The sequence below is a fragment of the Ursus arctos genome, unplaced genomic scaffold (genome assembly GCF_023065955.2).
Source record: "Ursus arctos isolate Adak ecotype North America unplaced genomic scaffold, UrsArc2.0 scaffold_17, whole genome shotgun sequence".
Classification (NCBI taxonomy): domain Eukaryota; kingdom Metazoa; phylum Chordata; class Mammalia; order Carnivora; family Ursidae; genus Ursus; species Ursus arctos.
Window position 1 is genome coordinate 18,000,429 of NW_026622841.1, and position 25,885 is coordinate 18,026,313.

General features: G+C 37.1%; 1 protein-coding gene across 3 annotated transcripts in view; it reads right to left on the reverse strand.

Annotated features, from left to right (window-relative positions):
- WDR7 (WD repeat domain 7) overlaps positions 1–25,885 on the reverse strand; it is a 347,769-nt gene that overhangs the window by 267,497 nt on the left and 54,387 nt on the right. For all 3 annotated transcript variants that reach the window (XM_026496379.4, XM_057313055.1, XM_057313056.1), the window contains 2 exons: positions 19,152–19,347; positions 9,615–9,829 (listed from right to left, as the gene is read on the reverse strand). In XM_026496379.4, the coding sequence (XP_026352164.1) occupies positions 9,615–9,829; positions 19,152–19,347 (411 nt within the window). The remainder of the gene's footprint in view (positions 1–9,614; positions 9,830–19,151; positions 19,348–25,885) is intronic.

A 25,885-nucleotide genomic window follows, 5' to 3' on the forward strand; every position in this document is an offset into this window, starting at 1 on the left:
ACGAGTTGGACCTCTTAGATATATATAGAACACTACACCCCAGAACCAAAGAATACTCATTCTATTCTAATGCCCATGGAACATTTTCAAGAATAGACCATGTTCTGGGACACAAAACAGGTCTCAGCCGATACCAAAAGACTGAAATTATCCCCTGCATATTCTCAGACCACAACGCTCTGAAATTGGAACTCAACCACAAGGAAAAATTTGGAAGAAACTCAAACACTTGGAGACTAAGAACCATCCTGCTCAGGAATGACTCGATAAACCAGGAAATCAAAAATCAAATTAAACAATTTATGGAGACCAATGGAATGAAAATACAACAGTCCAAAACCTATGGGATACTGCAAAGGCAGTCCTAAGGGGGAAATACATAGCCATCCAAGCCTCACTCAAAAGAATAGAAAAATCTAAAATGCAGTTTTTATATTCTCACCTCAAGAAGCTGGAACAGCAACAGAGGGACAGGCCTAATCCACGCACAAGGAAGCAGTTGACCAAAATTAAAGCTGAAATCAATCAAGCAGAAACCAGAAGTACAGTAGAGCAGATCAACAGGACTAGAAGCTGGTTCTTGGAGAAAATCAATAAAATTGACAGACCACTGGCAAGACTTATCCAAAAGAAAAGAGAAAGGACCCAGATTATTAAAATTATGAATGAAAAAGGAGAGGTCACAACGAACACCATTGAAATTGGAAGGATTATTAGAAATTTTTATCAACAGCTATATGCCAATAAACTAAGCAATCTGGAAGAGATGGAATCCTTCCTGGAAACCTATAAACTACCAAGATTGAAACAGGAAGAAATTGATTTCTTAAACAGGCCAATTAATTATGAAGAAATTGAGTCAGTGATAAACAACCTTCCAAATAACAAAACTCCAGGCCCGGACGGTTTTCCTGGGGAATTCTACCAAACATTCAAAGAAGAAATAATACCTATTCTCCTAAAGCTATTTCAAAAAATAGAAACAGAAGGAAAGCTACCAAACTCATTCTATGAGGCCAATATTACCTTGATCCCCAAACCAGGCAAAGACCCCCTCAAAAAGGAGAATTACAGACCGATTTCCCTAATGAATATGGACGCCAAAATCCTCAACAAGATACTTGCTAATAGAATCCAACAGTTCATTAAAAGGATTATCCACCACGATCAAGTGGGATTCATACCTGGGATGCAAGCGTGGTTCAATATTCGCAAATCAATCAGCGTGATACACCATATCAACAAGAAAAGACTCAGGAACCATATGATCCTCTCAATTGATGCAGAAAAAGCATTTGACAAAATACAGCATCCTTTCCTGATTAAAACCCTTCAGAGGGTAGGAATAGAAGGTACATTTCTCAATCTCATAAAAGCCATCTATGAAAAGCCTACTGCAAATATTATTCTCAATGGGGAAAAGCTGGAAGCCTTTCCCTTAAGATCAGGAACACGACAAGGATGCCCACTCTCGCCACTATTATTCAACATAGTACTAGAAGTCCTTGCAACAGCAATCAGACAACAAAAAGGGATCAAAGGTATTCAAATCGGCAAAGAAGAAGTCAAACTGTCTCTCTTCGCAGATGACATGATACTCTATATGGAAAACCCAAAAGAAGCCACTCCCAAACTATTAGAAGTTATAGAGCAATTCAGTAACGTGGCGGGATACAAAATCAATGCTCAGAAATCAGTTGCATTTCTGTACACGAATAACGAGAACGAAGAAAGAGAAATTAGGGAATCCATCCCATTTACAATAGCACCAAAAACCATATGTTACCTTGGAATTAACTTAACCAGAGACGTAAAGGACCTTTATTCTAGAAACTATAAATCACTCTTAAAAGACATTGAGGAAGACATAAAAAGATGGAAAGATATTCCATGCTCATGGATCGGAAGAATTAACATAGTTAAAATGTCCATGCTACCCAGAGCAATCTACACTTTCAATGCTATCCCGATCAAAATACCAAGGACATTTTTCAAAGAACTGGAACAAACAGTCCTTAAATTTGTATGGAAACAGAAAAGACCCCGAATCTCCAAGGAGCTGTTGAAAAGGAAAAACAAAGCTGGGGGCATCACAATGCCGGATTTCGAGCTGTACTACAAAGCTGTGATCACAAAGACAGCATGGTACTGGCACAAAAACAGACACATAGACCAATGGAACAGAATAGAGAGCCCAGAAATGGACCCTCAACTCTTTGGGCAACTAATATTTGATAAAGCAGGAAAAAACATCCGGTGGGAAAAAGACAGTGTCCTCAATAAATGGTGCTGGGAAAATTGGACAGCTACATGCAAAAGAATGAAACTTGACCACTCTCTCACACCATACACAAAAATAAACTCCAAATGGATGAAAGACCTCGACGTGAGACAGGAATCCATCAAAATTCTAGAGGAGAACATAGGCAGCAACCTCTACGACATCGGCCAAAGCAACCTTTTTCATGATACATCCCCAAAGGCAAGAGAAACAAAAGATAAAATGAATTTATGGGACTTCATCAAGATTAAAAGTTTCTGCACAGCCAAGGAAACAGTCAGAAAAACTAAGAGGCAGCCCACGGAATGGGAGAAGATATTTGCAAATGACACTACAGATAAAGGACTGGTATCCAAGATCTACAAAGAACTTCTCAAACTCAATACACGAGAAACAAATAAACAAATCAAAAAATGGGCAGAAGATATGAACACTTTTCCAATGAAGACATACAAATGGCTAACAGACACATGAAAAAATGTTCAAAATCATTAGCCATCAAGGAAATTCAAATCAAAACCACACTGAGATACCACCTTACGCCAGTTAGAATGGCAAAAATAGACAAGGCAAGAAACAACAATTGTTGGAGAGGATGTGGAGAAAGGGGATCCCTCCTACATTGTTGGTGGGAATGCAAGTTGGTACAGCCACTCTGGAAAACAGTGTGGAAGTCCCTTAAAAAGTTAAAAATTGAGCTACCCTATGATCCAGCCATTGCACTACTGGGTGTTTACCCCAAAGATACAGACGTAGTGAAGAGAAGGGCCATATGCACCCCAATGTTCATAGCAGCAATGTCCACAATAGCTAAATCGTGGAAGGAGCCGAGATGCCCTGCAACAGATGACTGGATTAAGAAGTTATGGTCCATATATACAATGGAATATTACTCAGCAATCAGAAAGAACGAGTTCTCAACATTTGTTACAACATGGACGGCACTGGAGGAGATAATGCTTAGTGAAATAAGTCAAGCAGAGAAAGACAACTATCATATGATTTCTCTCATCTATGGAACATAAGAACTAGAATGATCGGTAGGGGAAGAAAGGGATAAAGAAAGGGGGGGTAATCAGAAGGGGGAATGAAACATGAGAGACTATGGACTATGAGAAACAAACTGAGGGCTACAGAGGGGAGGGGGGTAGGGGAATGGGATAGACCGGTGATGGGTAGTAAGGAGGGCACATATTGCATGGTGCACTGGGTGTTATACACAACTAATGAATCATCGAGCCTTACATCGAAAACCGGGGATGTACTGTATGGTGACTAACATAATATAATAAAAAATCATTATAATAAAAAAAAAAAAAGTTTTGGAGTAGAATGTTAAGCAAGTTTAATTGATTCTTCAAAGGTCAGACATATCATAAGAATTTTTCTAAGGCCATAAACAGTTCACCAGACAAGGCCTGGTATCCTGTATATAACGTCATATGGCTTGTCCCTGTCTGTACCCTACAGTGCCCTTTTCACAATGAATCATAAAGTCAATTCAATCAGTATAAAATTTTTAAAGAGTGAATTTCGTAAGCAAAAAACACAGAGCATGTTCTCAGTAGGTTATATTTGACTTCTAAATTCCATTCTCTCACCTAGTTACACAGAATACAAAGCTACTGACCTTTACAAATATAGCCCGTTCATTTTTTTTTTCAGGCTTTTGACTAATTAGACAACGGAGAGAGAAATGTAACATAAGAGATAAATCATCCTGGTCATTTTTCAATTTCTTCAACCTCGTGATCTTTCAATATAAATAGGGTGACTCTGATTGGTACACAATGCCTAAGATATAAAGGTGCCAAATAGAAAATTACACACACTAGGCTTAAGAAATGATTTTCACGACAGTAAAGGCTTTCTAGTTTCACTAGTAAAATCCCACTGACCCAAGGCATCCCCCAAGATCTCCTCGCCAAGAACCAGTGTCTGTGGCAAATGCTATATGAGAAAGTTCATCAAAAACATCACCTGATGTGCTCAGACCATCTCCTTAACATATTTCTTGACGCATTCATCAAATCCCACCACATGCCATTTATGATTTACTAGCTATTTTTAGTTTACAAATCTTCTAATTCCTAGTGCAGTACACAACTTCTGCTGGCTGTTACATGGCATTAAAATAAAGGTGACTCTGCCTTTAAGGGATTAAAACCACTTCGTTCCTTTTAATAGATACTACAGCCTACTTTGCTCCTCTTCCACGGAATATTAACTTGGTTATATTCACCTCTCTCTCTTTCATCATTACCAATTAGAAGAAAACAACATCTAGTCACGGTGAATTCTCCAGTTAACTCTACTATCAGCACCATGTCCTCTGACATGGCTCCACCAACTACCTCCTCCACCCGCAAAAAACGTTCAGTGAGCTCCTAACAAAGTAAAACTCGGCTCTTACCCCTGCAGCCACTGAAGCTACCACTCTTTTTTTTATCCTCCAAAAGCAAATGACTTCCATGCTTTCCACCTCTACTTCATCTCATCCTCATTCTTAGTTCATTGTACCATGATTTCTGACCTAACTCTGCCAAATCGGCTCTCCTAATAATCACCAATGACTTCCCTGATTACTGACTCCTCTTTTTTATTCCCCAAGTCTTAATGTTATTTCACATCTCTGATCAACTGTTGACCTTTGTTTCCTTTACAAAAATTCACTTTTGGTTATATGTGTGACCTAGGCCATTGCAGGTTACTTGTCCAAGGTCACCCACAGGCAGCAAGTTACAGAAATGTAATTTAAACCCAGATATGCCTGTCACCAGAACCTAGGTTCTTAACCACTCCTTTGAACTGCTTTTCAAAAATGAAGCAAAGGCTGTTCCATGGAAGAGCTGTATCCAAAACCTTGTTATTAATAATGCCATTCTCCGATGCAGGGTGCAATAAGCTACGACCCAGAGGCCAATCCAGCCCATTGCCTATTCATGTAAATAAAGTTTTACTGGAAATCAGTCATAGTCATTCATTTACCTATTGTCTGTGACTGCTTTCACACTATTATGGCAGAGCTGAAACACTGTGACAGAGACTGCATGGTTCACAAAGCCTAAAATTTTTATCATCTAGTGTTTTATAGAAAAAGTTTGCAATGCCTGTTCTACCCAGCTGTTTTTTTAGGTTCATCATTGGCAAATCTGAGGATGATAATGACTAACTCACCTATTTGCAGTAAAAATTAAGGAAGACAGCATATCTGGAATACTCTACTGATAGCAGGCATCCCAAAATATGGACCAGAGTCTAATTCATGCTCTGTACTACAGCATTTATTTTGGGGGGGGGGGGAACCCACCCCTACTCTATCTCACTATCATGCCACTTCTTTTTTGGAGGGTGTTTGCTCCCCTTGCACACACCTCATCTCCCAACACTACAAATAAGAGGCAGATGTTTCCTATTACAACCAATCTCAAAGCCCATTCCATGAGTTGTTTGTATCTGTTAACATCTCTGCCATTCTCCCTTCAACCAGGCTTGGATCTCTGTCTCAACTCCTCTCTTGCTTATCATTCCCATTTAGTCAACCCACACAATAGCTTCCAAGCCATTCCCTCTTAAACATTTCCTCTACCTAATCCTATCCCAGTCCCCACTGCCTCTCACTGTATCAACCCAACAGCCTCACAATTCATTTCCCATGGCAATATTTCTAAGTGTCTGGCATATAAATGTCAGATAGGGCAAAATATTTCTTAAACAAAGATCTCCTTTTAAGACAATTCAATATCGTATTGCTACCCAGTGAGGCAAGTCCTCAGCTTTGCATTCAAATAGATTGTGCAACAGGATTCCAATCTACACCTCCAAACTAACTCCACACTATGTTTCCTGGGTATTTTCTATGCTCCACATACTACATAAAGCACTGAAAATAAAAATATGAGAAACTCGGCTCCTGTCCTCAAGAAGCTCAAAATCTAATAGGGAAGACAGATATAAAGAAAGAAAAAAAAATACAGAGTAAAGTGATTTAAGGAAAGGTCTGAACAGGAAGGCGTTGAACACAAAGAGAACACAAGAACGAATTCTGCAACAAGGGCAGAGAGGATAAGGTTTGGGGATGGCTTCACTATCCTCAGAGGAGAGGGATTAACTAGAAGCAGGGGTGGGGACAAGAAAGGAAACATAGGATATAGAATATAGGATCTCTACCATTTCTCAACCTGTTTTCTCCAGAGCAGTGGTTTTAAACCAGAGGCAATTTTGCCCCACATGGGGCATCTGGCTGTAACTGAAAACATTTTTGATGGTCACGCCTGGGCAAGAGAGGGTGCTACTGGGATGTAGTGGGTAAAGGAAAAAATGATTCTCAAGATCCTACAATACTTAGGACAGCCCCTCATGACAAAGCACAAAGAATTGTGCTTGACAAAGAATTATCCAGCCCAAAATGTCTGTAGTGCGGAAGTTGAGCAACCCTGCTCTAGAGCCATAAGGAAAAGAAGTAAAGGGGAGGGCCTCACGGACAGAATTACAGGCTGTGTTGGACTGCTGACAATACAGAGATAGCAAAGAAGGAGAATGAGTTATGCCTGGACAACCTCGCTCACCAAAACCAAAGGGGAGAATGCCAAACTGAATGGAGGGCAAAGGTGATTAATAAACGTTCCACATCTAAGGCCTCGCGAACAGGAATAGATCTGATGGGGAAGCCGAGACAATCAACTGTGAGGGAAGGGAGAAGACCCAGGCAAAGAGGCTGAAGCAGAGGCCATCAGAGCTTTCTGTTACACATCATCCAATTCAATGCATATTTATTGCACAGCTGCTACTGGATGTCATGAGGGAAAGAGTAATAAGTAAGTCACAGTCCCTGCCTGCAAGAAGGCTGAATTTCAGTGGGCACAATCGAAGAAGCTTGTAAGTTATTACAACACAAAGGAAATTAAGATACATGTCATAAGAGAAACACACAGGGGTTCAAATACACACATCTTGCAAAGATTCAATGCAGTTATAAGAAATAACTCCACTTAACATCCTCCTGATCTTCTAGTGAAAGAACAGAATCAGAGGAGAGTAAATTCCCTATCTTTGGGGCACCTGGGTGGTTCAGTAGGTTAAGCATCTGCCTTCAGCTCGGGTAGTAATCCCAGGGTCCTGGGATGGAGCCTGGCATCCAGCTCCCTGCTAAGGGGGAGCCTGCTTCTCCTTCTGCCCCTCCCCCTGCTTGTGCTTTCTATCAAATAAATAAATAAAATCTTCAAAAAAAATTCCTTATCTTTGTTTGCAAGGCTCTACACGTCTGCCATAATTAACAAAATTAGCAATATACAGTATGTGTTTTTTCCAAATATCCCAACTGCTAACACTAGTCTAACAATGAAAAGGTGGGATTCTTTCTATACAGCATTCTGGTAAAGATTCTACTTTCCACTGAGAGACTCATGAAAAAACGTAGTTCCCATATATCCTAGAGTCAGTCCTACACCACTGAGAGGCTCTTAGTTATGTTTTGTTTTGTTTTTTTAAAACTTTGGGTGGGTTTTATTTCTCCTGAGGTTAAAAAGCTGTCCAGAGGACAGCTCTTTAAATATTCCCCTCAGAAGGAGCCTCAAATTCAACATGAGAAAATAGTTAGAGAAATCCCTAATGGTCCAGCCAACATACATTTTTCATAAAGTGATTACCCTCCTGCAGCCTCAGCTTCCTAAGCCTTTCCCCCCGTCTATAATTGTTTTCCTTGTAGGCCAGGCAACAATTACCACTGCTACAAGACTGAGGAGGTTCACAAGCAATATATTTTACAACACATAAGTGTAGTGTCTCTGATATCTGGTGCTTTTATCACTAATTGCACTATAAAATGCGCTATTAAAACAGGGACAAACAAGATTGTAAAAATCACATAATGGACCATGACCACTTACAAAAACCATTCATAAATGTTACTGTACCACTTATTTTTCTTTAATTTTCCAGTTGTATAATTAATTTTCCAAATTTTTATTTCTAGGGGATACCAACAAGAAAAAAACATATTTGAAAATTATATAACATACATGCTTGCCCTTACATATACTATTTTATAAACTGGCACAGAATTAAAATTATATAGAATATCAGACAATGTGCTATGAACACTGAATTGCTAGGAACATCTATGTGATCTCTTGAAAGAAATCATAAGCACAGCAAATGCATTTAAGCTGTGATTTCTATTCAAACTTCAGAGCACAGGACAGAAAGCATGAAAGAAAATGAAGAAGGATTTCATAATTCTGATCTATGAAACATACAACAAAGCCAATAAAGCATTTAATATCTTGGGGAAAGACAGAATGATCAAATATTACTGCCAATTACTAGAGGACACGGGTCACTGGAACCACCTACAGCATTTTATGTCTCCAGCACTCAGCACTCATTCATGGGCAAATTTTCAAGTTTGTAGATGAGCCTTTCAATCTGTTTGTTATTTAGCCACATGTCTAACTATTAAAAAAAAAAAAAGGAATCCAAAATAAGAAAATGAAAATAACAGTATTTGTGTTACCCACTAATAATTCTAATGAACACTTAGATGCAACTGGGAATTTTAAGGTGTGACTCAGATGAAATGCTGGGACAGTCTGTAAGTTTCACTTAGCCATTACCAGAGACAAGCGACTGCTAACAATACCACAGAACATAAATACCACAAACCAAATGGTGGCTAGCCTTTATAAAACTAAAGACAAGTAACCCATTAATGAATTGGGATTATTTGTTCTTCTTTTCGTAGGGTAATCTCCTGTTCACTGAAGAAGTAACTGATGTCGTAATGTGAATATCAGTGGGGAAAGTGTGATTGAGCTTAGGTCTCACAGCACTTGAGCAATTCTGCTATACCTATTCTCAAATATCCTCCTAAATCCTTAGAACAGCCTAACCTTACTAAAATCGGAATCTTTGACTTTTAAAACAAATGAGCAGCCACAATTAGAAACATCTTAATTGTACCTAAATTACTATTTTTTCTTCATAAAGATATTAGCTAGAGCTCAATCTTTCAACAGGAAGACTGTAAGAAAACCAAAAAGACAGATTATATGAAACATGTTTGCTCTAATTTCAGAAATTCAAGTCACTTAACTCCGTAGGAATCATTTTAAAATATTTTAAGTGGTAAGAATAACTTATTTTTTCAAAAAAAAAGAAAAATGCCAAATACTTGAAATACACAAAAACAATGTTGGATAGACCTACACAAAAATCAGCAGCTTCTTTCTCATCAGTGTCATCTCCCAAAAGTTCTTCCTAAGACAGGCCAAAACTGTGTTACAAAATGGAGTGGAGTGGGGACCACATACCTGAACCCACATACAAAACTTACTTTGTCAGAGGCCTCAGAAGCCAGGAGGTTAGTTGCAAGAGTCTGTAGCTTATGATGGGCCATGTTTTTAAGCGCAGCCAGACTACGCCGGGTCATTGCCTGTTTTAGGTTGACTGCCGGATGACTGAGAGAGTCAACTGCAGCGGGAACCGCTTCATCGCAGGCATTCAGTATCTCCACTGCTGTGATCCCCATCACGCAGCGATCCAACGCGCCTGGAAGACATATACACTCACAATTAGTACGCACAACACTATCACTGCTCCGAGCCGTTTTTTAAGGAAAGAAAATGCATAGACATTTCTTATGTGGGAGTATCTTTCTCTCTGCCTCCCAGAGACATTTCCTTGTGCTTCCCCCCTCTGATGATCTTCCACGCAGCATTACCTTAACTGTTTCTTCTCCTGTAATGCCCCGACCACAACTTCCCAAGAAAGCCAAGTTCAGAGCTTAGACCTTAACAACTTCCCCCAGGCTTTTCCACTGTCTACTTCCAAGATGGTCTTCTTGATACCCTACACCATTACTCTACTACAAATATCAGTTTCTATGACTTTACCTTCCTCTACGTTGTCTATCAATCACAAACAAAAGAGCTAAATTCTGCTCTTCTTCTCATTTTTTCTACTTTAATAATTCCTGGAGCTTCTCTTTCTCTAGGAAATCTCCACAAAGCAGGGAAAAAATTATAACTTCTCATTCTGTCTGCAAATGGCGTGACTTTTGCTACTTATATCCAATCAAATGTTTCCCTGGGTGTTTGTGAAAATAACTGCTACTTCAACTTATGACCACTTCAAAGCTTCTTCATTTGGCCATTCTTTCCATTCAACCCCATCTATGCATTTCATGTCTAAGTTAAGGCACAACTCCTTCCTATAACGCAGACAGCTTTTCTATACACTTTGTTTTGTACAGTACACAGCATCACACTAGGCAGAGAAGGATCTCATTCTATGGATTTGTATGTAATCTTCTGAAGATTATAATGAGAGTGAAATGATGCTGAAGTTTATTTTGATTCACTGGGCATTCCTCCAGAGTCATTCTAAAAGATGACAAATCAATTTTGAAAAATAACCATACAGAACACCAGAAACTTAAATGTCAACAAAATACAAGATTTCTATTGTGTCTTTGAGCTAGTACCCAATACCCAAACATATTTTATTCCCAATGCTGAATATTTATATACAGGCCATTCACGTTTCCCGCCCCCCTTCCTTAAAAGGCTTAACTTCTGATGTGCTGTCCCCTTTCTAATAGTAGTCCTGGAATTAATTCTTGGTGATTTTAGAGTTAACACAAATCAGTTTTACTAACCAATTCATTAAGTCTTGACCAATGTATTTTGGAAGGCAAAGCATAAGAAGGAGCTGTTGCCTGAAACTTTATATGTACGTATGAAAAGGAGAGTGTGTATACTCTAAAAGGATTTAAAAGTTCAAATATGTTTGAAAATCACCAGCACATATGGTTCTTCCACACATCCTGATCTCCTGGCTCTTTGAGTTCCTCTACTCCAATAAATTTTGTCCTACACTTGACCCCAGCCAATGGTCACACAATAATCTTCTCATTACCAGGAACTAAATCCTAACATTACCCCAATTTCAAAAATGCCATTCTCCAATACCAGCTCCCATTCTTTACTTCAATACTCTGACCTTATAATTTCTTGTTCAGCACTGACTCCAACAATTCATTCACCTATCACACTTGCCCTCTGTCACTTCCCTATGTCCCATAAACTACAATTCCATCATCCATCCTCATAACCACAGCTCTGTCCTCATCTCACTTCCTTGTACCAGCCGAGCAAACTCCAACCTTGGTTGAATGCAACTCTCCAGCTACTCCATATCTGTACAATGAAGATGGATATGAATGAAGAACATGCTGAAAGATCCACTTGAAATTCATGACCACTGATCCCAAGGGGTCCCTAAGTGACCACATTTCCACAGATTCTTTCATTTTCCTACTCTCCTAGTTAGTTATTTGATACCTTTTTTCTCCTCCAATTTCTAACACTCCATTTCCTGCCCTCACCTGGGTGAAAAGTTTTGTTTCCTATTTCATTTAGAAAGAAGCAATTAGAAAAGAAGTTCTACCAGCTCTTACCATCGTATCTCCACTCACATTGCTCTATAATTACACATGAACCATCCAGATGCCTACCTAACACACTTGTAGCTTAAACCCCATCCCTCTCCTGCCCATGGACATCATTTCAGCAACTCTCCCCTTTCTCTTCATCTATTTTCCCTACCTACTAGATCATTCCCACCAGCGTATGATCAGTCCCATCAGCATATAAACATGCAATTATTTCACCTGTTAAAAAAAAACTAACACAGACTAATAAAAATAACAACAACACACTTGACCCAATATCTCTCTCTAGCCAGTCTCCCATTTTTTATATCATCCTCTATATAGCTATCTATATTTGCTACCTACAAATTTTTCTCCTCCCATTTTCCTTTCAACTTACTCAAATCAGATTTCACCCCAAATATGCACAGAACCTACTCTCCATGTTGCTAAATCCAATATTCAGTTCTCAGTCCTCATTTTACTATGACTTACTATCAGCTGCACTTGTTCCTCCTCTCTACTCCTTGAAACACATTTTTTCACTTGGCTCCTAGGCAACCATACTCTTCATTTTCTTCTTCCCAGCAACTCCATTTTAGTCTCCTTTGCTGGTTTCTTCCGCATCATAGAAATATACCTAAATTGTAGAGTGCCCCAATCATTATCTACCTGCATCCTCTTGGTGATACATCCAGTGTCATGACTTTGAGTATCTTCTACTCAAGAATTCCCAAATTTACGTCACCCACTCTGATATCCCCAACTTGAACTCCTGACCCATATATACAATTTACTAATCAATAGCTCTACTTGAATGTCTAATAGTCAACTCAATATTTTAAAAAATTTAATTCTTGGTCTTTCCAAAATCTGCTTTTCCCATTGTTTTCTCAATGTCTAGAAATGAATTCCATCCTCTGAGTTGCTCATGATGAAAATCTTGGAGTCATCTTTAACCCATCTCATTCTTTTATGCCCCTTATCCAACTATCAGCAAATCCTGTTCACTCTCCCCTAAAAATATACCCAGAAGTCAACCACTCCTCACCAGCTCCACAGCTACCACTCCGGTTTAACAATCCATCATCTTTTATTGCCTAGAGGCGATACCATAAAAGCTAACCTCCCTGCTCCTATCCTTTAACCACCTTCAGGCTATTCTGGAAAAGAGCAGGAAAATATGATAGTGAGGACAAAATTCAAATGAATAAAAAGCCAACCCAGAACTGACACAGTTTTTTAAATAGCAAACAAGGACACTGAAAGTTATTATAATTATATTCCAGATGTTCAAAAAGTTTGAATAGAGAGACACAGAAGATACCAAATGACCAAAATCACACTTACAGAGATGAAAACTACAATGTCTGAGATGAAAAATACATTAGATGGGAATAATGACAGATTAGATACTGTAGAAAAGAGATTAATAAACTTGAAGACCTAGAATAGAAACCATATAAAATAAAACACAGAAAAAAATAATTTTAAAAATGAAAAGACAATTTGTGATCTGTGGGCAATTTCAAATAGCTGAGTAAACACATAACTAGAGTCTCTAAAGAGAGGAAAAACAGGGAAGGATCAAAAACATACTTGAATAAAAAATGGCCAAAAAGTTTCCAAATTGGTCAAAAATCACCCGCCAACATATCCAAGTACTACAACAAGCCGTTGGCACAAATATGAAGAAAACTACAATCCAACTTTTCAAAATCAATAATAAAAAGAAAAAGAAAAATTTAAAAGCCGTTGGAAAAAAACAGACACAGTACATACAGAGGGACAAAACTAAGGGTGACAGCAGATTTCTCACTGGAAATAACGCAAGCCAGAAGACAGTGAGTATTAAAAGGAAAAAACAAAAAACAACTGTCAACCTAAAATTCTCCAACCAGAAAAAAAATCTTAAAAATGAAGATGAAACAGAGTTTTTCATACACACAGAAGCTGCAAGAATTCATAATGCATAGACCTGCACTACAAGAAATATTAAATATTAGGCAAAAGGAAAATCATTCCAGAGAGAAATTTGGATCTATGCAAAACAACAAAGAGCAAAGGAATGGTAACTACATGGGTAAATATGCAAGATTTTGTTTTTATTATTCAAATTTCCTTAAAAGAGACTATTTTTTTAAAAAGATCTTATTTATTTGTCAGAGAGAGAGAGTAAGAAAGAGAAAGCACAAGCAGGCAGAGCAACAGGTAGAGGGAGAAGCAGGCTCCCCACCGAGCAAGGAGCCCAACGTGGGACCTGATCCCAGGACTCTGGGATCACGACCTGGGCCAAAGGCAGACACTCAACCAACGAAGCCACCCAGGTGACCCAAAAGAGACTATTTAAACAAATAAGCAAATAGAAAGAAATAATGTTCCAGGGCACCTGGCTGACTCAGTTGGGGGAACATGCAACTCTTGATCTTGGGGTTGTGAGTTCAAGCCCGATGCTGGGTGTGAATACTTAAAATCTTAAAAAAAAAAAAAAAAGGGAAAGAAAAAAAAGAATGTTCCAAATGAGTGAAAACCATGAGCAACAATACAGATGATATAAAAGATAAGAAGTGATAGAGAATGGCCCAATTATTCTTGAATAGAATGATTATTCGCACAGAGAAAATGGTCTGAGTAACAGAAACGGAGAGAAAGACAAAGGTAGGAAGGTACCACACTGTGAAGGGCCTTGTCTTAAAGGCTACAGGAAATAATTTTTTTTTCATTAAGACCGCACACGAACCAAGTGTTGTTGCTGTTGTTTCATTTCCTAAGATTAATTTTCCAGCAGGGTACAGGATGCATTAAGAGGTAAAAAAGAAGACAGGAAAACAATAAAGATAGCCTAGGTGTGAAAAAATATAGTCCTAAGTTAGAATAATACTATGGAAACAAAAAAGGAAGCCGAATGGTACCTAATGGGAGGGATTTAGTAATTAATAACTGTATAGAGGGCTCACGGTGGGGAAGGCAGCAAAGATGGTCATATATCTACTATAACAACCTCTTCCTTCAAAATCCCAGAGTGAATCATCCATAGAGAAAAAAGAAACTCTATGACACTGGTCTTATCATGATTTTGTAAAGGTACCATTTTTTTCTTCACTATTCCATCTTTTGGGCCTTTGCCTGTCCTATAGTATTTTTTTGTAATAGAATGAAAAAGAAAAACGTAGGAGATATAGAAAAGTTGATGATTTAAGCCATACTTTGTTAAAGGGAAACATTAAATCAAATCTCAACTGTATTAAATACAACAGGCAAAGGATCAAAATGTGAAGAAAATACTTGCAACTAAACCCTTCTACTAATAACAAAAGCTTGGGCTGAAGTACCACCTCCTGATTCTCTTTGGTAATTTTAGTAACAAGACAAAACTATCAATTTAAATAAATAAAAATATTTATTAAAAGGAAAATATTTATAAAAACTACACACTAAACTACACAAATTGCACTTATAAATTCATTAAAGATACCATCAACTGACTAACAGGCAAATGTTTTGCACAGGAAGTTTAAATAATAGAAATATACATTACCAATAAATTTAGGAAAATGTATGCAATCTTATAATCAATAAAATTGACAATTTCAAGCAAATAAATAAATAAATAAATAAATAAATAGGGGCCCGCCCGGGTGGCTCAGTAGGTTAAGCATCTGCCTTCAGCTCAGGTCATGATCCCAGGTCCTGGGATCGAGCCTCACACTGGGCTCCCTGCTCAGCAGGCAGAGAGCCTGCTTCTCTTTCTCCCCCCCTGACTCTCCCTCTGCTTGTGCGCTCTCTCTGTCAAATAAATAAAATCTTTAAAAATAAATCAATAAGTAAGTAAATAAAGTCGTAAGCAAGAATAACACACACACTAAGGCTCTGCTTGTGTGAAAAACCTAGTTGACACTTATGCTTTTGATTATCCAAGCTTTGTATGTTTTTCAATAGATATGAATATCTATTAGTTCATAATTCTCTACCTTTTATTAGATAATTAAGTTTTTATAAAATGACTTTAATGCATATTTCAAAAAGTAAATGCAAAAACAGGAATATTTCAGAAAACTCGTTGACAGAAAATAAAGAAAAAAGATAACAGAGCAAAGTGACAGGACTTCCTACACTAATTTCTAATATATTTGGCAAGCACTATTGGCGTCTGCATCTGTGTGAGAATACCTAACTGTCTCTACAGGAACAGGTCTGTGATGTGAGAATCACTTTTGTTCTGTTACAAATATGATAAAAATAGACACATGAAAATGTTGTTGAAACTTGATAATGGTGAGATAAGAACATGTTGTAAAATTGGTCATTACTCACAGCATGCCACTGTTTCCCAAACAGACAGGATTTTGACCTCGTCAAAGGCCTGTGGGAACGACTCCTCCCACCTACTCGGATCATCAAATGTGAAGAATGAGAGAATTGGTCCCTGAAGCATCTGAACCACTCCATGCAGAAGCAGCCACCACCTAGGCCAGTGGGCCACCTTTAATAAGTTCCTAAGTAGAAGTCCAGAGCTCCAGCTGGCTAAATCTTATTGCTATTTATTTGACTAATTTTCTAACTATCTAAGATGTGAAGGAATAATAACTTTCCTGGCCTCCACATCACTATTCATTGTTATTACATATAATAGAGATGATCCAAGTAAAGAACAAAAGATTCTGGACCTCTGTCTTTCTAATGAAATTTTATTTTACTAGCTTCAACTTCATTTCGTTAGGAAATAAATACTGGAAATAAAAACTACCCATTTGAAGGGAAAAACAACTAAAGAAAATGCTGCATAAAAGTATAAAGACATTTTGAAGTGTTTTTAAGCTAGAAACATCAGTAAAATTCAAAATAGCAAACAGAAAATTACATACTATGCATGAGTACTTTAAGTGTAATATATCTTCATTTGTAAAAATACATCCCCAAAATGCTAAGAAGAGGGATAAAGTGTCTCCTCAGAGTTTAAATACATTTCATGTATCAAACCTTGGCTGAATTTGATTTATTTGGCTTCATTTTTTATTTATTTAATAAATAAATAAATTTAATAAATAAATAATGTCAATACCTTCAGGATGTGCCTTACTCACTCTCCAGGGGCCTTTATATCACTAGCTAAAGCCTGAGCAGCAAGGAGGAAAAAGGAATGTATACCTCCTACTATGGTTAAAGCCAAAGTAAATTCTGCTTCTTTATCTTTTGATTTAAAAATGGCACACGGACTGATTGTTTACCTAAATCCTCTTGAAGGTAAGATAATTGTAAAATTTCAATATTATATATTGTGTTTAATCTAAAATGGGCTTAATTATACTAACCTGGTTACAAGAGTAATATCTTCCAATACATCTACAGTTGGGAGCTATTTGTCATCTTCTTTTAGAGAAATTACTGGAAAAGTAACTTTGTCTTTCAGTAACATCTCATTTATGAAGAATATCATATTCATACTCTTTACAAATGTATTTAAAGTACCTGAAGTATTCAAGTATCAATTATTTAAATATCTGAAAAATTCAGAAAAATGATATTCTCTTCCTTTATAATACTATTTTAAGTCCTAGACAAGTTTACCATACTCTTACATTTGTGCTACATCACTTGTTAATTTAATATTTACAGTATTTTAAAATAGTGCTTTCTGAACATCAGTGCTATAAGAACTTACTTTAATATTAATCCTCAAAGTAAATACTTCAAAATGTAGGTAAGATCACATTCTCAAGTTCAACAGAGTAACCAGGAAAGCAGTCTGTTTGTTAAATAACGTTAATAGCAAATATAAATACGTGCATGCACGCACACACAAATGTCGATTTCACAAACATACACACACGCACATTTACAAATGTCTACTATACACCAGGTAAATATTATCTCATTTTATTCTCCCAGTACTATAAAAGAGGAACTATCATGATATTCATTTTACAGAGGACTAAGTTGAGGGACAAAAGTCCAGTAAGTTGCAGCAGATCACACTGCTAGCAAATGGTTGATCCTAAATCCAAACCAAGCAGTTTGACTCCAGAGCCCAACACAAACTGGGCATATTTGGTTTCTGGGGTAGACAAAACCAGCAAATATGAAAGAGTGCTGCTTGGCAGACAGGATATCACAAAAAGGAATACAAAAGAGACAAAATTATATATGTAGTATGACAGCAATACTTTTAAATTTTAATTTAATTTAATTATGTTATGTTAGTCACCATATATACTTCATTAGTTTTTGATGCAGTGTTCCATGATCCATTGTTTGTGTATAACACCCAGTGCTCATTGCAATACACGCCCTCCTTAATACCCATTTTGTTCCTAAAAATGCAAAGAAACAAGGCCAGAGAGAAATATGCCAAAATGTTAATATTTTGAACTGAACAATGAGATTTCAGTTCATCTCTCTTCTTTTCTAATACATTTGTGCTTTTAATTTTAACAGAAATCATGACCCTCTTTTATAATCAGACAAGAAAAATTAAATGCAAAAGCAAAGAAGTTTGACACTCTTCAAGAATGTTCCTTCTTGGCAAGATTGCCTACATACTATCAGTTAAAACAAGGACTATAAATAACAGATCCCTGAGGACTGTGACTACTTGTTACAGAAAGACTTAGCAGAACTCCCTACTGCACCACAGTACAGACAGAAATATGTATATTGTCTGATTTGGAAAAGGACTATTTAAAACAAAGAAAGATGAAGAAAAGAAAAATTAGTAGAAGTATTACATAGTACAACTAGGGCTTTAATCACTGATAGAAGATGACTCAAAAGAGTAAAAGTAGAATAAAATGTGTTTTTGAAAGCCTAAAGCAGTAAACATTTAGTTACACACTTAAAAATTTCCCAGGGAAGGCCATTAGATCCTATGTATAAACATTATACATAATTGTGTGTACTTCTAACCTACATGTTCCTTGTTCTGTATTATGCCCCATAAGAAAAATTTCTGAAACTTGAAATTTTAAATGTTCTCTCTAGATCTTAAAACTTTCAATTACCTCTTATAATTAACTGCTCCATATTGCTTTTCTGCTGTTCAAATAAAAGAGAATTTTTTCTTCTTCCACTGTTTCTGAACTTGATACGAAAATGGTTTCCTTAATCTTGCTCACAATTTACCTCATAAATTATATAGAAATCACTTATTTTTTGGTCTGTTGTCTGTGGTGTCTGTCCTAATCTATATATTGTCTTAACTGCATTCCTCAAGATCACAGAGCTACCCTAAAGTATTTGGCACAGTTACAGCAAACGAGAGGACGTTTAAATAGTTCTTTGTTGACAATGATGAGAACACTTAGAAAAAGCAGTGATCAGAAGTAAAAGCAGTAACTTTTTACATTTTAGGTCTTTTTTCTTCACATAAAAGATTTTTTAATTTCCAGGAACTCAAATATACCCATTTAATTTTCTAGTCTCTCTTTTAACACTTGTTCTTACCAGTATCCATTTGCCAGACATATACAGAGCCATCTGAACATCCCACTACTAGGTAGTCGTCAGAAGGCCTCCACTTGATGACCTGAATGGGGAAGAGATGCCGAGATGCCAGCATAATGCATTTCTTCTCTCGCAGACTTAGAAGTCCCACTGAGTGGTCACTGGCTACAGAGCAGATACAGTGCTGCACCCTTGCCTAAAAAGAAGAATAAACCTTAATTATATTTAGATTATATTCAGAATAAAATGGATCTGGTCCTCAATAATGTAAACCAAAATTAATTATACATTCACCATTGCTGAAAACCAACCACAGTACTAAATTGTGTTGAAAAATGTGTTCCTTCCTATTATACATAAAACACCCAGTTCAATCGTGACAACACTTTAAGAAATGCTAAATGAATCCTAGATTCAAGATGGAAAAGATGCCTTGGAAAATCTGCTGTTCAAATCTGAAGATGACCTTACTGAAATGATTGCCGTACAGGCGCAGGCAAAGCTGGAAAAGAATTGATCTGTTATTATGCGTTCTCTCTCCACTGTATGAACTTTCCTTTGTTAGCTGCTACAGCGGGCTTTCTGCAGCGCTTCCTTTCTGTTTGTGACTCTGTCATCTTGGACCCATGTTCTTCCCTGCTCCTTTGCTCAAAAACAATACCCTCCTGGTCCCTCAGCCACGATCATGCCTTTCAAGAGCCACAGATACTTCGTATTATGTGTAGACGTGCTTCACGGCTTCTGTCTGTAATGTCAGCAGGTGCACCACCTCCACTAACACACAATAGCCAATTAAACATTCTGCTGTGTATTCTCTGCTCATCTCTAGTTTGTGCCCTTCAATTCCTTTTAAAACAAGACGAATATAAATAATCAGACAAAGACGATAAACATTTTCACTAGCAACAGAAAACGGAATCCACAACCTAGACAATTAAAAATTAAGGTATTTAAAGTTTTAGGACAATTTATAAGCTATTTAAAACTTAACCTTTTAGTGATTTATTGGATTACGCTTTCAGTTCATACTGAGGTGAAACCATATGAGAACAGTCACACATCACTGGATATATTGTGAATAATATTGAGGATGAGGCCCACTGCACCACATAAGTAGTATCCCTTCAATGGGATCCAAAGGAGGAACTTCTCAAACCTCGCTGGGCTGGGCTCTGCCTAAGCAAACAGTTTCAGCTAAAGAACAATTCCACACTGATTAGGACATCTCACTGAATGGGAAATGCTGACAGGTATCAAATGAAAAGAGGTGGGGGTGGCCAAATGTGCACAGAAAATACAAGTTACCACTGTTGACTTTATCCACAGAACTTCCAAGAACCTGTAACATGCTCATGGGAATAGAATTCTCTCTATGAGGGGACAACAGTATCACTCATCTTAAAGTTTATCTGACCGTGGTGATCTTAGAAGACTGAGTTTTGGAGGAACACACTTTGCGGAAAGCTGCTGTAACTGGTTCCTTTCATGTTTTGGCTACTAAGACACCCAGGCCTGAATTTTCTACCCAACACAGTTGCGGGTGGGGGGTGAGGGGGGCACACTTCTGCAATGCGGACTCAGCCTCCTCTACTTGCTTCTCTGCTTCTCTTCATCACTTAGCTTTATTTTTATCTTACTGAATAATGTTTATTTTTGTAAACAACTTAAAATCAATTTTTGAAAGAAGCAGAGCATTAATAAAACAAAGACAAAGATTTAACTATCTACTTTGTTCTTAAATTCAGGTCTGTTAACCTTTTATTCTGTGTTAGCTTTATTTGTACTTTTTGTTATCCAATGATTTAAACACTATAATCAGCATAGCAGTTGTTTACTAATTTTAAAAGTTAAAAAAACAAGTTCGGAAAGATCGTGTTATAAACCTTTATTAAAACATCATATAGAATTTTCCTAAACGTTTTTTAAGCTTATTTCATGTTCCCTGATAAGCATTCAACTATAACATAAAACATGATTTCTTGTTTTAAAAAGACATAAAGACTGAGGGGTAGTTGACTATGGCGCACAAAAAATAGCTTTATAATTAAGAAATAAACTAAAATAAAGTGACAAACTACAAAAAAAATCATTTAAATATGGCAATGGTAGAATAAAACAGTAAAAATCTATCTGCGATGCCTTTATTTCAGACCATATAAAATATTTATGAGTTCCACCAGATATACACTGCTAACCAAAGATAATAGACAGTTTAATACAATGGATGCTTTGCATTTCTACAGATTACCATTAGTAATGACTTTATATTTATCAAATATAGCCATCATTCAACTCACAAAAAGGGATGGTTGCTACATTAATGGCTAACTACTACTACCACCATTTGGCAACATCGATCTGAAAAAAAGTGGTCATTTTATCTATTTCTCTCATCATAGGAAATAAATGTTTGCAGGGATCTTTTCCTCCATGTATGATTTACTAGGAAGAATCCCTCCTAGACAACATTTCTTCTCATCTGTCGCATCCTTTAATCAGGCACCGATGTGCCACACTGCACACACCCGCCACTACTTCTGACTCTGCTACTTTGACTCACAAGCTCCTCATCTTCAAAATAAGCTAATGCTTGAGGGATGCCACATCCCTCACTAGCTGACTAGTGGCCCCCAAGTCCACAGTCATCTCATTGGGTCCACGTGCACTCTTGGCATTCCATTTCAAAGGGGCATGAGTTAGGGTGAAGTTAGTTCAACGACAGGAGAATTTTCACCAGTATTATTTACTATGCTTGGTGCTCCTCAAGCTACGATCTATGGGTAGATCTTAACATCCAAGGGGATACAGAAGTACTGACCACCACTGACCAACACATTCTCTCTGCCCAATATCTCCTACAGTAGTTCATAACCTAGCAGAGAGAGGACTGCACACATTCATCCCCATTCCTATGAGGAACCTGACCTTCAGGTATCAACTTCCCAGGAGAAGTTTCAGCTTTCACCCTCCCATTTATACGCTGGTGGGTAACTTCGAAAATTCAAGAAAATGTAATCCATACTCAAGAAAAGACTTAAAAACTCTACATCATGTTATCACTCTTATTAGTAAAAATAAAGGACAAAGCAAATACTAAATAATAGCAAAGGCTCTACTTTTAAAAAGTAGACTATGTAATTTTCTGAAGGGGAAAAATAACTGTAGTTGAAAAAATTTTAGCTTTTCATTTCCACATGATGCACTCTAACACGTATACTTACATAAGCATACTTTGAAGACAGTTCTGTTTCCCTTTCATCCAGCGCAATAATGATGAAAATAGGCAAATGGCATGTCCCACACACACACACACACACACACACAAAATGTTTGGTCCAAACTAAAAATGATATACTATCCCTGTAAATGAAAATAAGCATCTGAAGAGTTAACTCTAGCTTTACTGTAATAAGCAACAGTCTGGAAATAGCCAAAATAATCAAGACTGAAAACAAAACAAAACAAAAAAATCAATACTGCTAAGCCCAAGAAAGCATAGTTATTAGAGGTATTTAACTCACAAGAAAAGATGGTTCTCTGCTTTTTAAATATGGATTAAAATAAATCTAATTTTTCTTCTTTCAAAAAAATGCTAGTCCAACTCGTGTGAAGAAAACTGGCCTAGAGTGGAAATAGCCCAATACAGTAAAACCTCATTAATTTTGATTCCACTAATTAATTGTGAGTTGATGGTTACCTTCACAGGCTGTGTGAAAACAAATTAATGGTATAAACAAAGCAAATGTCTAGCCTATTTAAATGTAAAAGGAAAAAAGACCATTCTCAAGCACCACTTTGGTATTAATTTTAATTCAAACAATGAACAGAGTAATGATAAATAATTCTCAGCTATCTGTTAAATGAAAGCACTTAAAAGATTTGCTAAAATGCAATTAACTTGGTTTCTTCTTATCTGTCCTCAAAATTATTAAAGAAGCACTTCTTAAAGAATATTTAATAACTCCTATCTCTGATTTAGACCCAGCTTCCCCTCAAATGAATTGAATTACCACAATTCCTTTATTATTAAATTATTAAATTCCAGGGATCTTGGTTATTGAACATCTATTTCACCTAGAATGACTGATTCCATAATTTGATTAACTACTTTACTTTGTTCCATTTCAACCCGGAAAAGTCACCTAAAGATGACTTAACATCAAGGATGCCGTAAGGGGATAATGCGTAAGACATTTAAATTGTGTGATTAAAATAATATAACAAAAAATGTGAACCGTATATGTTTATACTACTAACTTTGATTACACACCCATTCATTAAAAAAACTTTGTAATGTATTCCCGTTGTATGTATATTTACAAATTATATATGTACTTCTGCGCCAATAAACATGTACATTGTAAAACATGCACAAAAAATATGTTTTAAAAGAATGACTTGGAGGAACGCCTGGGTGGCTTAGTCGGTTAAGCATCTGCTTTTGGCTCAGGTAATGATCTCAGGGGTCCTGGAACTGAAGCCTACCCGCCCACCCACCCCCCCCAGTCGTCTGCTCAGCAGGGAGCCTGCTTCTCCCACTCCCTCTGCCCCTCCCCACTGCTCATGCTCTCCCAAATAAATAAACAGAATCTTTAAAAAAATACATATTAAAAAAAAAAAAGAATAGGGGCGCCTGGGTGGCACAGCGGTTAAGCATCTGCCTTTGGCTCAGGGCGTGATCCCGGCGTTATGGGATCGAGCCCCACATCAGGCTCTTCTGCTGTGAGCCTGCTTCTTCCTCTCCCACTCCCCCTGCTTGTGTTCCCTCTCTCGCTGGCTGTCTCTATCTCTGTCAAATAAATAAAATCTTTAAAAAAAAAAAAAAGAATGACTCAGGGTACCTGCGTGGCTCAGTCAGTGAAGCATCTGACCTAGGCTCAGGTCATGATCTCAGGGTCCTGGGATTGAGCCCTGTATCCACGTATAGCTCCTGGCTCCATAGGGAGTCTGCCTGTTCTTCTGCCCACCCCCCACCTGCCCCCTGCTTGTAGGCTTGCTTGCTCTCTCAAGAAAATAAATAAAACTTAAAAAATAAAAAATAAAAGTAATGACTCAAAGTTTAAATAAACCAATTTGAGATGAAAGGAAACACCTTCGTAAATGTCTTAGTAATGTTAATTATGTTAGCGTTAGCCAACACCTCAAAGCACAATATATAGCTTTAGAAAGATTTCACTGCTAATGACTGTTGGATGTAAATACATATTTTATATAATTATACATTTTTTGGCTGCCCTCCTGTCAGATGGACCAATGATCATTGCCTTAAACCGTAAGTAAAGATATTTAAGTTTCACTGGAAATCTGTTTCATCATCATTTTCTCTGCCCATTTCGTGGTGGCAGGTGAGGAAGCGGACAAGCACCCCTGGCGAGAGCAATGCTGTGCCTCCTCACAGTGTCAGGTCCACCCTTTCCCCAGGGGAGACGTGCCCATAGAACCTAAGAAACAAGGAGACACCAGTGTCCTACCACTCCATGTTCCTAAGTTCAATTTCTTAAGGTTAAAAAAAGGACCTAAGCAAGAGCTTTAATATTTTATTCCCTTATCCCATTAACTGTCTCACAGATTATACTTCCCCAACCACTACTACCGACTGATTTAAAGAGTGTAACTCATGGATACCATGTAAAATTTTGTATTGTTATGGAACTCAGAATTCGTACAGCGTGGATTGAGCATCCTATCAACTTGGCCAGTACTTTATAAGTGAAAATTATTCAAATTCATGTTCCAAATACAATTAATTCTACCCTAGAAACAATATGCACCAATGACATCAAAAGCTAATTTAAAAGCAAAGGCTAACAACAATAAACAATAGAATATTTAATAAAAACTCTATTTTTATTTGATGAAAAAATTAAGATAACTGGGCAAGGAGAAGAAGGGAGATATCAGACCAAAACATATATATTCCAGGGCCAATTTTTCTTTCCAGATAATTCTGATCCTCAACCATACAGAGTCTCATTGAGTTTGCCAGTAAATAATCCTCGCAGTACATTAGTGCTGAGCCGCAGAATGCCACAAACTATCATAGAATCTGAAAGAGTCAGAATATACCACCTAGGTCATCCAGCCTGACCTTATGCATTTTACAAGAGTTCATTTTAAACCATTCCCAGAAACCTCTTATGTAACCTGTTCCTAAACATCTGCCATGAATTACAGAAATTAGAGACAGCTAGTTTATCCCTTCCACTAGCTCTCTAGGGAGATGATTCTGATTTCTAATAGTTCCCAATATAAATTACATACATACATTTTTCCTACTTTTGCTAATTTGTTTTCTAAACTAAATTCTTCTTTTTCTTCATATCATTTCAGGGGCAATCTCTTAACTGCCCCCAAACAATTTTTCTTTTTGAGTGTTCTCTAAATATATGATCACTAACTACTGTCTTTCCTTCTAAATATGCCCATCATTAGACAAGCTATAAATGACCAGCTTCTTTCAGTCATAAATCAATCTCATTATTCTCTTAATCATTATTTCTTGTACTTCCCAGAACTCTTTCTATGGAACATAAATGTGCAGTTAAGATATATCATTTATCACTTTTAAATATTCTACCTGAAGGGAAAAAAGAGCCTAGGAATATTAATTTCATTTCCACGTTTTCATGAAACTAGCTTAAAAAAATTTTTTTCAGACCATAGCTCATCCTTCCTTTTTTTTTTTTTTTAAGGAAAAAGAAAGGTAGAGAGCTGCTTCTTTAATAGCTGTTTTA